General features: G+C 36.0%; 1 protein-coding gene across 3 annotated transcripts in view; it reads right to left on the bottom strand.

Annotated features, from left to right (window-relative positions):
• Positions 1-16,794, bottom strand: part of NFATC3 (nuclear factor of activated T cells 3) — a 163,622-nt gene that overhangs the window by 68,804 nt on the left and 78,024 nt on the right. For all 3 annotated transcript variants that reach the window (XM_037815881.1, XM_037815883.1, XM_037815882.1), the window contains exon 4: positions 4,329-4,528. In XM_037815881.1, coding sequence (XP_037671809.1) covers positions 4,329-4,528 — 200 coding nt within the window. The remainder of the gene's footprint in view (positions 1-4,328; positions 4,529-16,794) is intronic.

Raw genomic sequence — 16,794 nt, 5'->3', positions numbered from 1 at the left:
GAGATGAAACACATAATGAAAACACTGGGCATACATAAGGTAGAAATCAAAAGTCTGAACAAACAACGGGCAGAATCTATGGAAATGAAAGGCACAAGAGATGAAGGACACAATGGAGACATACAACAGGAGATCTCAAGAGGCAAAAGAAACACTCAGGAAGTGGAGAACAAGATACCTGAAATCCTACAAACAAAAGAACAGATAAGAAAAGAATGGAAAAATATAAACAATGAAATGCATGAATGTATGTGTCATGGGTGTCCCAGGAGAAGAGAAGGGAAAAGGGACAGGAGCAATAATAGAGAAAATAATCGATGAAAATTTTCCATCTCTTATGAAAGACATAAGAACAGATCTGAATAGGCCTACACCAAGACACTTAATAATCAGATTATCAAACGTCAAAGACAAAGAGAGAATCCTGAAAGCAGCAAGAGAAAAGCCATCCATCACAAACAAAGGAAGCTTTATACGACTATGTGTGGATTTCTCCATGGAAACCAAGGAGGCAAGAAGGAAGTGGGGTGATATCTATTATGATACTGAAAGAGAAAAAACCACCAACCAACAATCACAAATCCAGCAAAACTGTCATTTAAATGTGAAGGAGAGCTTAAAATATTCTCTGACAAACAGACAGTGATGGAGTTTGTGAACAAGATACCTGCTCTACAGGAAATACTAAAGGGAACACTACGGACAGAAAGGAAAACACAGGAGAGGTTTGGAACACAATTTTGGGTGATGATAGCATAGCAATGTAAGCACACTGAACAAAGATAACTATGAGTATGATTGGAGGAACTTAAGATGGCAGCTAGGTGAAATAGGGCAAAAAAACACCTCTGTGAAAAATACTATATAAAAACCAGAAAGTGACCCAGAACACCAGTTCCAGCGATGCACCAGCCAGACAAGGTCTGCTAAATTCACAGGGATCGTGCATTTGGTAAAACTGGGAGTCTGCATTCTGAAACAAGTGAGTGCGGTGCCTGAAAGTCCGGCGGCTATGCTGCGGTGTGAGGAAACCGTGGGTTGGCATTTGGAGGTGGACTAGTTCTTTAAAAAAAAAAAAACAACCCAGGAGCGGCTACGGATACCACGGGGAGAACCGCACAGTGAAGCACGGCAGTAGCGGGCTGTACCAACGCCTCGAGGTCTGGCGTGGAGGATAGCCCTTCCCACACCCAGTGCTGACTGTCTCAGGGCCAGGGGGGCAGAGGAGAGCCAAAAGACGAAAGAAATTGCGCCCTTTGCAGCCATCTCCCTGGCGGCCTGGGGATGCTCCTGCCCGGGGCTGGACCCACAGCCCAGAGCCGCACCAAGAAACCCAGTGCGACGGAGAGTGTTTCCCGCAGCACTGCGCACATGCCACAATATTGGCCATGGACAGTGGCCTTTAGTGCACCACAGCTAATTGTCCTGGAGCTGGGAAGGCGGAGCTGTGCGAAAAGGGGGAGATTAACACGCTCCATTCAACCATCTTTACATCAAGCCGGGTACACCCCTGCACAGCCTGGCAGCCCAAGGCTTCCTTGGAGGGCTGGTGCGCACTTGTGACGTGGCACAGCCTTCCCTCAGCAGGGGTCCTGGAAGAGCACAGCTGAGAAGGGGGACCCGCTTGGAAATCCCAGGGACCCTACACCAATACCAAGGACTTGTGGGTCAGCAGCAAAGACAATCTGTGGCAAGACTGAAATGAAGGCTTAGACTCTTGCAACAGCCTCAAATGTCCAGGAACACCTGGGAGGTTTGATTATTAAAGCTGCCCTGCCTTCCTAACCACCCAGACACACACCCCACATTCAGGGCAGACAGCACCAACAACACACCCAAACTCAGTGTACCAACTGAACCCCACAAGAATCAGATCCCCACACACCACACAAACAAAACTGGGGAGAAATGACTTGAGGGGAACAGGTGACTCGCAGACGCCATCTGCTGGTTAGTTAGAGAAAGCATATGCCACCAAGCTGTAGATCTGACAAATTAGAGACTGGTATTTTTTATAACCTGAAAGAACCCTGTCAAGTAAAGCAAATGTCAAGAGGCCAAAAACAACAGAAAATCTTAAAGCATATGATAAAACCAAAGGATATGGAGAACCCAAACCCAAACACCCAAATCAAAAGATCAGAAGAGACACAGTACTTGGAGCAATTAATCAAAGAACTATAGACAAACAACAAGAGCATGGCACAGGATATAAAGGACATAAAGAAGACCCTAGAAGAGCATAAAGAAGAAATTGTAAGAGTAAATAAAAAAACAGAAGATCTTATGGAAATAAAAGAAACTGTTGCCCAAATTAAAAAGACTTTGGATACTTATAATACAAGATTAGAGGAAGCTGAACAATGACTCAGCCTCAAGGACCACAGAATGGAAAATGAAAGAACAAAAAGAATGGGGAAAAAATCAAAAAAATTGAAATGGATCTCAGGGATATGATAGATAAAATAAAACATCCAAACTTAAGACTCATTGGTGTCCCAAAAGGGGAAGAGGAGGGTAAAGGTCTAGAAAGAGTATTCAAAGAAATTGTTGGGGAAAACTTCCCAAACATTCTACACAATATAATACACAAAGCATAAATGCCCAGCGAACTCCAAATAGAATAAACCCAAATAAACCCCCTCCAAGACATAATCTGATCAGACTGTCAAATACTGAAGAGAAGGAGCAAGTTCTGAAAGCAGCAAGAGAAAAGCAATTCACCACATACAAAGGAAACAGCAGAAGACTAAGTAGTGACTACTCAGCGGCCACCATGGAGGCAACAAGGCAGTGGCATGACATATTTGAAATTCTGAAAGAGAAAAATTTCCAACCAAGAATACTTTATCCAGCAAAACTCTCCTTCAAATTTGAGGGAGAGCTTAAATTTTTCACAGACAAACAAATGCTGAGAGATTTTGCTAATAAAAGACCTGCCCTACTTCAGATACTAAAGGGAGCCCTACCAACAGAGAAACAAAGAAAGAAGAGAGAGATATAGAGAAATTTAACAGACATATATAGAACATTACATCCCAGGTCACCAGGACACACATTCTTCTCTAGTGATCACGGATCTTTCTCCAGAATCGTATGCTGGGACATAAAACATGCCTCAACAAATTAAAAAAAAATAAAAAAATGAATTTGTTCAAAGCACATTCTCTGAACACAATGGAATACAAATAGAAGTCAATACCATCAGAGACTTGGAGAATTCACAAACACCTGGAGGGTAAAAATGAGGGGGAGATGAAAACATTCCCAGATAATCAAAAGCTGAGGGACTTCATCACCAGTAGATCAGTCCTATAAGAAATGCTGAAGGGAGTTGAGCAGGCTGAAAGGAAGGGACACTAAATAATTGACTGAAACTACATGAAGAAATAAAGATTCCCAGCAAAGATCACATCGTAAATATAAATACCAATACTACTGTATTTTTGGTTTGTAACTCCACTACTTACTTCCTACAGGATCTAAAATACATAAAGTATAATGATAAATCAGTGGTTTTGGACTCAATGTAAAATGGAATTTTTGACAAGAACTACATAAAGGTGGGGGAATGGAGAGTATAGGAACATAGTTTATGTGTCCTACTGAAGTTAAGTTGCTATGAGTATGGTTGAATGAGGAAGGTTAGGAGCATGTGGGATACCAGAAGGAAAGAGGAAAGATAAAGACTGGAACTGTTTAACTCAGTGAAACCTAGAGTGCTCAACAATTATGATAAAACATACAAGTATGTCTTTACATGAGGGAGAACAAATGAATGTCAACTTCACAAAGTGTTAAAAATAGGGTGATATTGGGGGAAAAATACAGTCAATGCCAACTAGAGACTATAATTAAAAAAGAAAAAAACGAAATCTCTCACTGTTCAAGGCACTGAATTCAGAATGTTACAGGAAACCATAACTAATCCCAACTAATCCACCTGAACAAAATTCTTTCGCATTCTCTCAGTCAGAGGTTGGTCACCTCATTTTAATGTAAATGCCTGGAGACAGAGTAAAAGCTTTCTTTAAAACTTAACAGTCACAACTGTACTTTCATTGTTTGTCTGTCCTATCAGACTGTGAGCTACTTGTAAAAGCCCATATATTTTTTTTAATTAACTTTTTATTGTGGTAAAATATATATAACATTTTAAAAGTCCAGATATTTTTATTGCTATCATCTAGCATGATGCTTGGCTGGTAGTAGATGAATTAGACTTTCCTTTTGAAGATATTTTACCACCCTTAGAAAATGTACTATGATTATTTACATAATATGGTAAATTTTTTCTCAAAGTTGTTTAGAAACAGGAAGAACTGTACCTGGCTGACATATTGTTTTCCGGAAGAAGTGGAATTTCCAAAACTTTTGTGCTAGCAATTATTATCTCTTGGCTTGCAGTAGCAACTGTCTTCCCAGTGATTCGATGCACTTGATAAAATGCATGAGGTCGTAAATATCGATCATCTGCTGTTCCAATAAACATCTGTAGATTTATCAGCTTTTCACTATAGCCCAGGAGCTAATTAGGAAAAACAAACAGAGAAAAGAACAGCTCATTACCAATGCATTTTACAATAAGCTTACAAGAATAAGTATTATATCTGTATTACATGGTCTTGATACATGATGTTATCTCTAAAAAGACAAACTGTAATCAACAAACAACCCTTCAAATTTTCCAAGGTAATTTAAGAATTATAATACACTGGAATATGTTACAAAGGGATGCAATTTTAAAAAAATAAATTATCTGGTTCAATAAAAATTTTGCAAAGTCTTGTTAGTCTACTATGGAGAATATAAAAATGTTGTTCAGTACTTCTGACAATAACCATCCAGATCAGACCTAACTCTCAGATTTGAGTGTAGGTTTGTGTAGATGTCCTTTATTAGACTGAGGATATTTCCTTCTATTCCTAGTTTTCTGAGAATTTTTATTATAAATCAGAGTTTTCTTTGTGGGAAATTTTTTTAAAATATGAATTCAAATCCTTTAATAGATATGAGGTTATTTAGATTTTCTAATTCTTCTTCAGCCAGTTTTGTTAGTTTGTGTACTTCAAGAAGTTTATCCTTTTCATCAAAGCACTGGATTTATTTCCATAAAGTTCTTCAAAATATTCCCATTATTATCCTCCATTTAATGTCTGCATGATCTGTAGTGATATTCCATTTCATTCCTAAAAGTTAGTAATTTGTATTTTCCTCTTTTTTTTTAAATTGGTCTTGCAGATATTTATCAGTTTTATTGATTTTTACAAAGCACCAACTTTTGACTTTGTTAAATTTTCTCTAATATTTGTTTTCTACTTCAATTATTTTTTTCTTAACTTTTATTTTGAAATAATTTCAAATTACAGGAAGTTGCAAATATAATACAAAACCAATACAGAGAACTCCACTATACTTTCCTACCCAGATACTAAGATTTACCACGGTTTCACATTTTACCACATTTTCTTTCTTTCTCCCTTTCTATTTTCTAAATATCTGAGAGTAGGTCACACATATTCTGCTCTTTGAACACTTAATATATCTATGTATATTTCCAAAGAACAAGAATATTCACTTATGTAACCTCACCAAGTAGCTATCAAGTTCCAGAAATTTAACACTGATATAAAGCACAGTTTATATTCCACTTTTTAAATTGTCCCAATAACATCCTTTTGGATATTTCATCCTCCCTTATTAGATCCAGTCTAGAATCATGGATTGCATTTAATTGTCATTGTCTCTTTAGTCTCTCCTTTTCTAAACTGTGGAAACATATATACAACATAAAATTTCCCCTTTCAACAACTCTCAAACATACATATTTCAATAATTTCTGTTCTTTATTTCCTTTCTTCCTCTTCTTTTAGATTTAATTTGCTCTTCTTTTCCTATGTCCTTAGCATAGAAGCTGAGAGTATTCATTTTACAACTTTCTTCTTTACTTAAGCATTTAAAGCTGTAAATTTCAAAGACTGTTTTAAGTTGCATCTCACACATTTTAACATATTATGTTTTCATTATCATTAAGTTAAAAAGATTCTCTAATTTCCTTTGTAATTTCTTCTTTGACTCAAGAGCTAGTTATTAAATATTTAAGCATTTTTCTACATCTTATTTTTACTAATTCCTAACTTAATATGATTGTGGTCAGGGAATATACTTGGTATGATTTAAGCTCTCTGATAACTGGTGAGACTTGTTTTTTGCTTCAGCAAATGGTCTGTCTTGCTGAATCAGTTCCACACACACTTGAAAATAACATGTACTCTGCAGTTGTTAGCTGTAGGAGTCTATAAATGTTAATAATGTCAAATTAGCTGATAGCATTAAAATCTCTATATGTTTACTCATTTTATTTTTCCTGTTTCTTTTACCAATTACTGATAAAGCAATTGTGATTTAGTTCTGTCAGTTTTGACACATTTACTTTGATGTTCCATGGTTAGGTGCATACATATTTAGGATGGTCAAGTTTTCTTGACAAACTGATCCTTTTATTAATATTAAATGTCCTTTTATTTCTCTAGTGATGTTCTTTGTCTTGAAGTCTACTTTGTTTAATGTTAAACCCATACTATCTTTCTTATGACTAGTGTTTGTAAAATAGATCTTCTTCCATCTTTTTACTCTCAACCTGTGTCTTTACAGTTTCAGTGTTTTCCTTGTAAACAACACATGGTTGTGTCTTGCTTTTGCATCCAGTGACAATCTTTGCCTTTAATTGGGGCATTTGGTCCATTTACATTTAATGTTACTGTTAATATGACTGGGTTTGAGTTTCCCATCTATCTATTGCATTTTCTATTTATTCCAATTGTTCTTTACTTTTTTGTTCTTCCCTTCCTGCCTTCTTTTGGGTGAACGAAATACTTGCTAGTATTCAATTTAATCTCCTATGTTGACTTTGTAGCTATATGTTTGTTTTCTTTAAGTGGTTGCAATAGAGATTAAACTATACACCTGTAGTGGTTTGAAGCTGCTATGTTCCCCAGAAAAGGCCATGTTCTTTTAATCCATTCCTGTTGGTGTAGATCTACTGTAAGTGGGACTCTTTTTTAATCAAGTTTTACTGAGATATATTCACACACCCTACAGTTATCCACAGTGTACAATTTATTCACTGCACCAACATACATCTGTGTGCTCATCACCAGTATCAATTATTGAACCTTTTCCTTACTCCAAAATAAAAATAAAAGCAAAAAAGAACACCTAAATCTTTTGAACCCCTCCATCCCACCCTATTCTTCATCTAATTTTTGTCCACAGTTTTCTACTCATCTGTCCATATACTGGATAACGGGAGTGTGAGCCACAAAGTTTTCACAATCACACAGTCACACTATGCAAGCTACATAATTATACAATCATCTTCAAGAATCAAGGACACTGGGTTGCAGTTTTAAAGTTTTTTACTTTAAAACAGTCAAAAGTTTTTTTAATTCAACTTAAGGGAAAAATACGTAAGCTATTTTACGTTTCTTCAGTTATGATGGAGCTCTTCAGTCTTTCTTGCAGATCCAGCAGTTCTGATATCATTTTCCTTATGCTTGAACAACTTCTTTCACCTTTTTAATAAATCAGGTCTGTGAAGATGAATTCTCTCAGCCTTCATCTGAGAATTTAAAGATGTCAGCTCATCATCTGGCCTCCACTGTTTCTGATAAGATATTACCCATCATTTTAATCATTTTTCCTACATGTAATGTACACCCCACCCCACCCCGGCTATTTTAAGATCTGGTCTTTATCTCTGATTTTCAGCAACTTGACTGATGTGCCTAGGTGTGGTTTTCTTTGCATTTCTTTCTATTCATCATGGTTGCGATTCACTTCGCTTCTTGGCTCTGCAGGTTAATGTCTTTCTATCAATTTTAGGAAGTTCTTGGGCATTACATTTTCAAATATTTCTTCTGTCTCATTTTATCTTTCCTCTCCTTCTGGGACTCCAATTACACGTACATTAGAGAATTTGGTATGGCTCAAAGATCTGGAATACTCTTCTGTTTTATTCCTCCACTCTTTTTCCAGTGTTTCAGTCTGGATATTTTCTACTAACCTGTCTTCAGTTCTTTCCCCTGTTGTTAAACTAATCTAAAGTATTCTTTATTTTTGATACCTATACTTAATTTTTTTGCATTTCCTTTTTACTTTATTTTTTTTAAAAGCTCTTTCTGCTGAAATTCCTCCAACTCTTCACATATGTGGCCCCACTTTTTCTATTAGGCAATTTAGCATTTTTATCAAGGTTACTTTAAAGTCTGTCTGATAATGCCAACATCTAGGCAACTCCGGGTCTGTTTCTACTGATTGTTTCTCTCTCTACTGTGAGGTCATGTTGTGGGGAAGGGGCCTGTAATTTATTTGTATGCTGGACATTTTGCATAAAAGAACTCTAGAAAATGAAGTAGATATTTACCTTCAGAAAGGGACATGCTATTTCTTTTGTCAGACCACAGCTCTTAAGCTGTCTGGGCTTTATTGCAGTTTTAGTCTGCTTCAGTACAACATTGTCCTCAAAGGCTTTTGAGGGCAGAAGCAGCCTTTTCTTTCAGCAAGGCATGGAATTTGAACACTGGCCAGACTCCAGAGATCTGCTTGCTCTTCAGAGCCAAGTTGCTAACTCTTGTAATTGGTGATCTTTTTCTGCTTTATCAGCTAGCTGCTTGAAAAAAAATTTTTTTTTTGGGGGGGGGGTGTCTATATGGACTTCTCTTTGCTCTCCAGTACTTCCTCCTCATTCCTAAGCCCTGGGATATTTCTTTCAGCTCTGTTGTCCCACCCCTGGGTCTTCTCAGTGTGCCTTAAAGGGATTTCTCACACCTCTCCTCCTACTACTCCAGTCTATTGTAAATGAAAATTTGCCTGGGGTGCCTAAGGATGTTTCTCTCAAGCTATTCTGCCCCTCAACAGGCAAAAGTTTGAAAAGGTGTGTGTGAGATTTCACAGCTTTCCTACCACACCCTCCTCTGCTTTCTGCTGCTGCCTTGCACTTAGGAGAGGTCTTCCAAGTTTTAGGCAGATCTGTCTCAGCAATCGCCACTCCTACTTTTGGCAAATTACCCCCTAACATCTCTGGGAAAGGGACTTGCACTGTGGCTGCTTTAATCCACCAAGTCAGTGAAAGAACAACACAACAAAGTAGAGTGCATTAAATCCATCTTTCAGCAAGCTTGGTGGAGGAATCATCCAACTCCTCACGGTAGCAGCAGCAGAATTTTTGGCGCCTAATCCCAAGCACTGTCAGCACAAGTTGCAGTCGTGAGTGGTAGCACTGGTAGAATGGTTGGACAGTGTTCCAAGCCACGCAGTTCCCAAGTTTGAGATTTTATAAGCTACCTAATAACCTTTTAAAAGGTCCTCTTCCGCTTCTGTACCGTGGATTTGTAAAGTATCCTGACACAATCTGCTCTAGCCATGCTGGCCTTATTGCTGTTCACTGAACCACCCAAGTTCATTCCTAACTTCAAGGTCTTATACTTGTTTTTACCCCTCTGGAATAGTCTTCCCTCAATCTTTAGATTATTTTGCTCCTTCACTTCGTTCAGCTCTGTACTCAAATGTCAGCTCCTCAGAGAAGACTACTCTATTTAAAATACCACACCTGTACTCTTATTCTGTGTTATTATTTTTCATAGTATTGATCACTATCAAAATTATTATACATTTATTATTTGTCTTCCTCAGTACCATGTAAGTTCCAAAAAGGCAGAAGCACTGTTCTTGTTCACCACTCTATCTCTTCTTCCTTTTAATGAAGATCCATTATGGAAACAGACATACTGAAATGTTACTACTTCAGCCAGTACTACATAGGTGCACTCTATAGACGTATTAGTTTCCTAGAGATTCCCAACAAATTACCACAAACTCTCTAGAGTATAACAACGGAATTTAATTGTCTCACAATCCTGGAGGCTAGAGGTCCAAAATCAAGGTATTGCCAGGGCCATTCTTTCTTTCCTTGCCTCTTCCAAGCTTCTTGTGTTTGCCAGCAATCCATGGTTTCTGGCAGCTAATTCCAATCTCTGCCTCCATCTTCACATGGTGACTTTCCCTCGGTGTCCAAATTTTCCTCTTCTTATATAGACACTGGCCCTATTGGATTAGGGCCCACCCTACTCAATATGACCTCCTCTTAACTAATGACCTCCACAAAGAGCCTATTTCCAAAGGTCCTACTTACAATGGGTCCACACCCACAGGAATGGATTGAATTTCAGAGTATGCCTTTCTGGGGACATACAGCTTCAAACCACCACCATACCCAAGGCCATTTATTTCAGACTTTTAAACAGTAGCATTTCTAAAATCTATTCAGTTGTAACTGCTTCCTCAAACTAAACACTAGAACTTCAGTTTATCATCATGGCCATGTGTATTTTCATCATAGCTTTATATGTGCTTCTCTATGGTCAACTGTCATCTGTGAGGAGTAATTTGTACAACCTTGAGGCTTTTAAATCATCGGTTTTTAAAACATCTTGTGGTCATATATATATATATGTGTGTGTGTGTGTGTGTGTGTGTGTAAAACATAAAATTTGCCATTTTAACCAATTTTAAGTGCATAACTCAGGAGCATTAGTTACTATTGCAAGGTTATGTTATCATTGCCACCACCCATTACCAAATTTTTGCATCACTCCAAATTTTTCATTTTTGTTAATAAGTATTTTCCTATTTTGCCTTATCTGTTGAGAAGTTCAGAATTAAATAGAAAATACAAAACTACTGCAACGGTGTTGGTTCATACAAGCTACATATTTGTATTTTGTTTTATTGGCCTAAGTTTATCATTCTTTTTTATTTCATTGCATATGTTCTGATTTTAGGTTGCTTTAATTTCAACTGAAAAAAAGGCAAGATTAAATACATACTTTTCAATAAAGGGTAGGGGAACGTAACCAAAGAAGAGAAAATGTGATGGGAAATGACAGCAAAACAAGCTGCAGAAACAGTAGAAAGACACCAGATTACTGAAGACCCTTAATGATATAGGAAGTAGGGATGCAAATGATAGAAAGTAATTAAGGCTCTATGAGAGAGAAAAAGACAGAATTATGGAAACCTGCTAAGAGGCCAAAACATAAAAATCATGTGTACTGAAAGTTTAGGATAGAGGTGGGAACATAAATAGAAAATGGGAACGGAGAGGGATGAATGCAATAATTCCTCAGTGAGACCCTAAAGAGATTTTTTCTTCTAACTGACAAAACATACATATAGACTGATAAAGAGAGGGATTCAAAGAAGTCAAGTTTTTAACTTACGTACCAGGAGAATGGTACTATCACTAGCAAATAAAGAAAGTGTAGAAGTCGTTGATTTAGAACAGATTTGGAAAGAGATAAGGTAATGTTTACAAGGTTAGTCCTGATGTACTCAAGGTAACAATGAGACACCTAAATGGAAATATGAAGCTATATAAGATGTATATTCTTTTAGCACAGCCATAGTGTTATTGCATGATAAACACAATGCTTTACCATCTAATTTGATACGAAAACACACAGTTCACTACGCCTTAATCGCATGGCATCCGAAATCCACTTTTCTCCTCTTTTATAGTGTTGACATGATGCATATGTAACTATAATAGAAAAAACATCCCAGTACAGCAATATATGTGGCATTTGAAATGTTGTTGATTTTATAATGGCTTCACTGTGATTCGTGGTGCCCTAAGCAGCAGTGCAAACTGATGAGAGTGCCACGTATCATCTGTCTTTAACTACTCAACTCTGTCACTGCAATGCTAAAGCAACCAGAGAGAATATGTAAATGAATGAGTGTGGCTTTGTTCCAATAAAACTTTATGGATGCTGAATTTTGAGTTTCATATAATTTTCATATATCAAAGAACAGTATTCTTTTGATTTTTTTTTTAACCATTTAAAAATATAAAAGCCACTCTTAGCTCGTGGTCTATACAAAAACAGGTGGTGGTCCAGTCTTGGCCTGTAAGCTATAGTTGACCAACCTTTGCTCAAGAACAGTTCTTCTTAACCTGGGCAGTACCACCCTCTGGCATTTTGAAATTTTGTGGAGGCACATTTAGTAGTAAACACAAAGAGTGGGGGGGAATTGAAGATATTTAAGAGGCCAGAGATTCTAGTCCTTCTCAATGCATGGGATAGTCATAGTTCTACAAATTCAAGAATTATCCTATCTCCACAGAGCTTCAGAATTGTGTCATTAGATGTTAGTATACATGGAAAAGCTTAATTCTGAACTTAGAAACTGATCCTTATTATGTATAAATACAAAATTCTTTTGCATTTTAACATGCATGAATTTTTAATGAATGCAAACTACCATACAAATCAAGAAAAATTTTACAAAGAGTTCATCATTCCCAAAAATCATGGCACTGCTAGGAATGCCACTCATGGAATTTAGGGTCAAGTCAAGCACTTGCCTTTGTACCTGCAACACTCACAGTGCTATTGCAGGTATAAGTACCTGACTACTTCATTGTGTCTTCTATAATCATTACTAAGACTTTTCATTTTGAAACATACCATTTAATTATAATTCAATTTTCTGTATTTATTTCCTCTTATTATTACAGAACTATATTGATATTTTTAAAATGATATGTGTAGGTAGGCGATATTATCTTTGAATTTCCATTTTAGGTTAATAAAGTAGGCATTTAAAAAATGTTTTTTAAAGGTGGGGTTGAGTTTGTTAGGGCTAGGAACTACTGGCCTAAAAGATTTGCAAGTAAAGAGGCACAAATATCTAGGGACATGTCCACCAAAGGTTTACAGAAACATTTACAACAGGCAATATTCTTTGTTTTATAATTCATACTGCAGAAACAATTCAATTCAAGGAGGATGACAAAGCATAATTCCAAATACCCTTAAAACAACATAGAGCACGAAACAAATGACTAATAAATGGGAAAATACACAATCTTATTAAATATCAAATAAATGGGATACCATTTTTAATCTATGAAAATAAAGAATGGAAAAGTGATAATAGTCCATGCAGATGTGATAATTTTTCCTTAAATTTTTTTGATTTGAAATACTTTGAAACTTACAGAACAGTTACAAAAATAATATAAAACTCATATAGAGAACTCCAACATACTCCCCCTTCCCAGATTCCCAGATCCATTTTTAACATTTTGCCAAATTTACTGCATCATTCTATTCATCCATCGATCTATCCATCCATTCACCCACCTTGATTTGCCAGTCTATCTTCTAAACATATGAGCATAGATTGTATATATTATGCTCCTTGAATACATAATACTTCCATTTACATTTCCTACAAACAAGGATATTCACTTATGTAACCACCTTAAGAACAGTTACCAAGTTCAAGAATTTTAGCATTGATATAAAGCTTTCAGCCTACATTACAATTTTTTTCAAGTCCCAATAATGTACTTTGGGGCATTTTTCCTTCATTTTTAAATCCAATTCAAGATCATGTATTGGGTTTAATTGTTATTATATCTTAAGTGTGTATGTGTGTGTGTGTGTGTGTGTGTGTGTGTGTGTGTATTTTTTTTTTTTTTTTAATTGTGGATCCCTCCCTTGTCCTTCCATATGCATTTGATGAATAGCATTTCCATTTCTTCAAAAGAGGCTGTTGCAATTTTGATTGGGGCCATATTAAAACTTTTGGGTAGTATTAACATCTTAAGGATATTTAATCCTCTAGTCCATGAGCATGTGTAATAACTTTCCATTTATTTAGGTCTTCTTTAATTTCTTTCAGTAATGATTTTTACTTTTCTGTGTACAAGTCCCTTACATCCTCGATTAAATTTATTCCTAGATATTTTATTCTTTCCATTGCAACTGTAAATGGAATTATTTTCTTCATTTCATTTTCAAATATTCATTGCTGGTATACAGAAACACCACTGATTTTTGTGTACTGATCTTGTACCCTGCCATTTTGTTGAATTCATTTAATTAGCTCTAACAGCTTTCTTTGTAGTTTCTACTGGGTTTTCTCTATATAGGATCATGTCGTCTACAAATAAGAATAGTTGTACTTCTTCCTTTCCAATTGGATGCCTTTTAATTTCTTTCTTGCCTAATCGCTCCAGCTACCACTTCTGGTACAAAGTTGAATAGTAATGGTGACTGTGGACCAGAAAGTTCTTAGCTTTCAATGTGTGAGTATACTAAGAACATTTGAAATTGTCCTTGGGTGAATATGAGCAAGATCTTTAAAACTGGTGCTTGTGTGCCCTTCTGCTTTCCATTTTGACATACCTCTAGTCCATGTATTACACACACAACTCTTTCAAACAACAGTAATCAATCCAGCTGAATTCTAGGATGCCAGTGTAGATACCTTATACTGCTACGTACTATTTATCAGAGTTCAAAGAGCCTTTATCAAGCTGCTCAAAGAAGCCTAATGGCAGTTATATTAGCTAACATTTACTGAGAATTGACCATATGCAAGGCACTATATGCCTTGTCCTGTACATGCAATAATATTTCATTTAATCATCACAATAGCCCTTTTTAGATATTATTATCCTCATTTTTCAAAAGGAACCCAAGGTAATTTCCCCTCCATAATTAACTTCTTCCACATCACACAATAATTTCCATTATATCACTTAATACATTTTATTACTATTTTTTTGTTCATTTGCTCATTATCTCTTCTCACATCAATGTAGGAAAGCTCAAAGAGGGCAAGGACCTTGTCTGCCTTGTTCATCTCTTGATCCTTGGCAACTACAATATTGTCTGTAACTTAGTGAGCAATCAAAAAATATTTATTGAATGAATGAATGGGTAGATGGTTGAATAAATTAAGCAATGAATAATTTTTAAAAATAGGTTTAAAAGGTTATTTGGACAAAGATATATTTCAAACTCTAGAAATCTGGCTTCAGAATCCATATTACTCACTTGGTCACTATTAATTTCCAAATGTAATTAAATTAAAAGCCACCATTGTTTATGTGGCCAAGAAGGTAAGCTAACCACCAAAGATATATGCACAGAGTTGTATAGTATAATACACTATAGTACAGCAGAGAATATAGAGCTGCTGCTGAGGAAAGGATGCCCAGCCAGGGACTACTTTTCCCAGTCCCTTTCCAAATAAGCAGAGCATGCCACTGTGAGTGGCAGTAATTGATAGTAATTTCCAGGCTGATGTTATAGTTAAGTATATGCCTTCTAGATACTCTCTTTCCTTCTCCCAGGGACCATGGAGGCTGCTTTTTGAAGATGGTGGTATCATAAGATGGGCAGACCTTGGATTCCTAAGTGACAAAATGAAAGAAAGTGAGAAATAAACTTTTTTTTGTCTTAAGTCACTGAGAACTGGGGATTATTTGTTACAGTAGTTAGCCTACCACGATTAATCCAGGGGAGAACATGAACAACAATAATAGTAGGCCAGGCCTAAGATTTTGATCAGGGGCCACAGAGGTAGTAGAAAGAGCACTTAACTTCAAGTCAAAGACCAAGGTTCTAAAAAGGCTTATTTATGAGAATTAAAGATAATGCGAAAGTACTTTTTTAACAAGATACTCTGAAATTTTTTATAAGATAAATATAGTGTTTAAGCACCAACATATAAAAGAAAGAGAAGCAGCAGAGTCAAAAGACCTGGGTTTAAAATCGCTCTGCCAATTACATCATGTGTAATCTTAGGTCACCTGTAAGATGTACCTGTCTTGCTTTTTTCAAAGAACTTTTGTGAAGATTAAATGTAAACTCTGAGAAAACATTTTGTAAACGACAAAGCATTACAAAAAAAAAAGTCAATTCTTGCCTTAGAAGCAGTTCAAACCTGCAAAATGCCAATGACTTGGGCAATTTCAGTAGAAAGTTGTCTTCCAGCATTTTTTTAGATAAATGCCCATAGTAAAGCATAAATTCTTGTGAAATACTTGTTCTACACCTAACCATTATTTAAAAACATACAGGGAATCTATAATATATTAAATCCTATTCAGAAAATTAAGATCTGCAAAAGTCTCTTCGATCCTAGTGACTGAAAATGTGCATTTTCACTAGAGGACTCCAATAAAAACTACTGACTTTAAATAGATAGTTCTCCCCTATATGGTTAAGTACTAAAACATAAAATAATCTGATTATTACACACTACTAAATTTATTAAAGATTTGTTTCCCAGCAAAAAAGTACACAATTTAGTTTGGTTTTAGACAAAAGTACATCTATTTCTCACTTGTGCATGTGCACTCTGAATGCTTTATAGGGATTCCTCCCCTCCCACCATAACACAAGGACACTGTAGATGTATAAACACAACCCAAGAATATCACCAGGAACTTGGAAAAAAAGTCTTAACAATGCTGCACTGTTCTACAGTCCCTAAACATAAAGTATAAAAAGAAATGAGACTATCTATTACTCACTTGTCTGTAAGTCCAATTTAATAATAAAAGTACATTCATTCTATATTTTGTACACTCCATCTATGAAGTCATCACATTACAGAAAACACAAGTAAGAAGCAGATGCTAGCTGCATGGTTCCTATCTAGCATTCTTTAAACAGAAAACAAGCCTGCAAAAACCATTCAACTACTACTACTCATTAAAAAAAAAGAAAGGAAGAAACAACTCCAGGCAAATTAGAATAAAAGAATATCCTTAATCTGATAAAAAGGTATTTAAAACAAAACAAAAGCAAAAACTACAAATTGGGATGGAGTTTATGTTGGGGTAATGGAAAAGTTTTGGCAATGAATAATGGGGATGGAGGCACAATTTTGAGTATGTAACACCACTTAATTAAATATTCAAAAAAGGGA

The sequence above is a fragment of the Choloepus didactylus genome, chromosome 22, assembly GCF_015220235.1.
Source record: "Choloepus didactylus isolate mChoDid1 chromosome 22, mChoDid1.pri, whole genome shotgun sequence".
Taxonomy (NCBI): Eukaryota; Metazoa; Chordata; class Mammalia; order Pilosa; family Megalonychidae; genus Choloepus; species Choloepus didactylus.
This window is presented reverse-complemented; position numbering and strand designations above follow the sequence as displayed.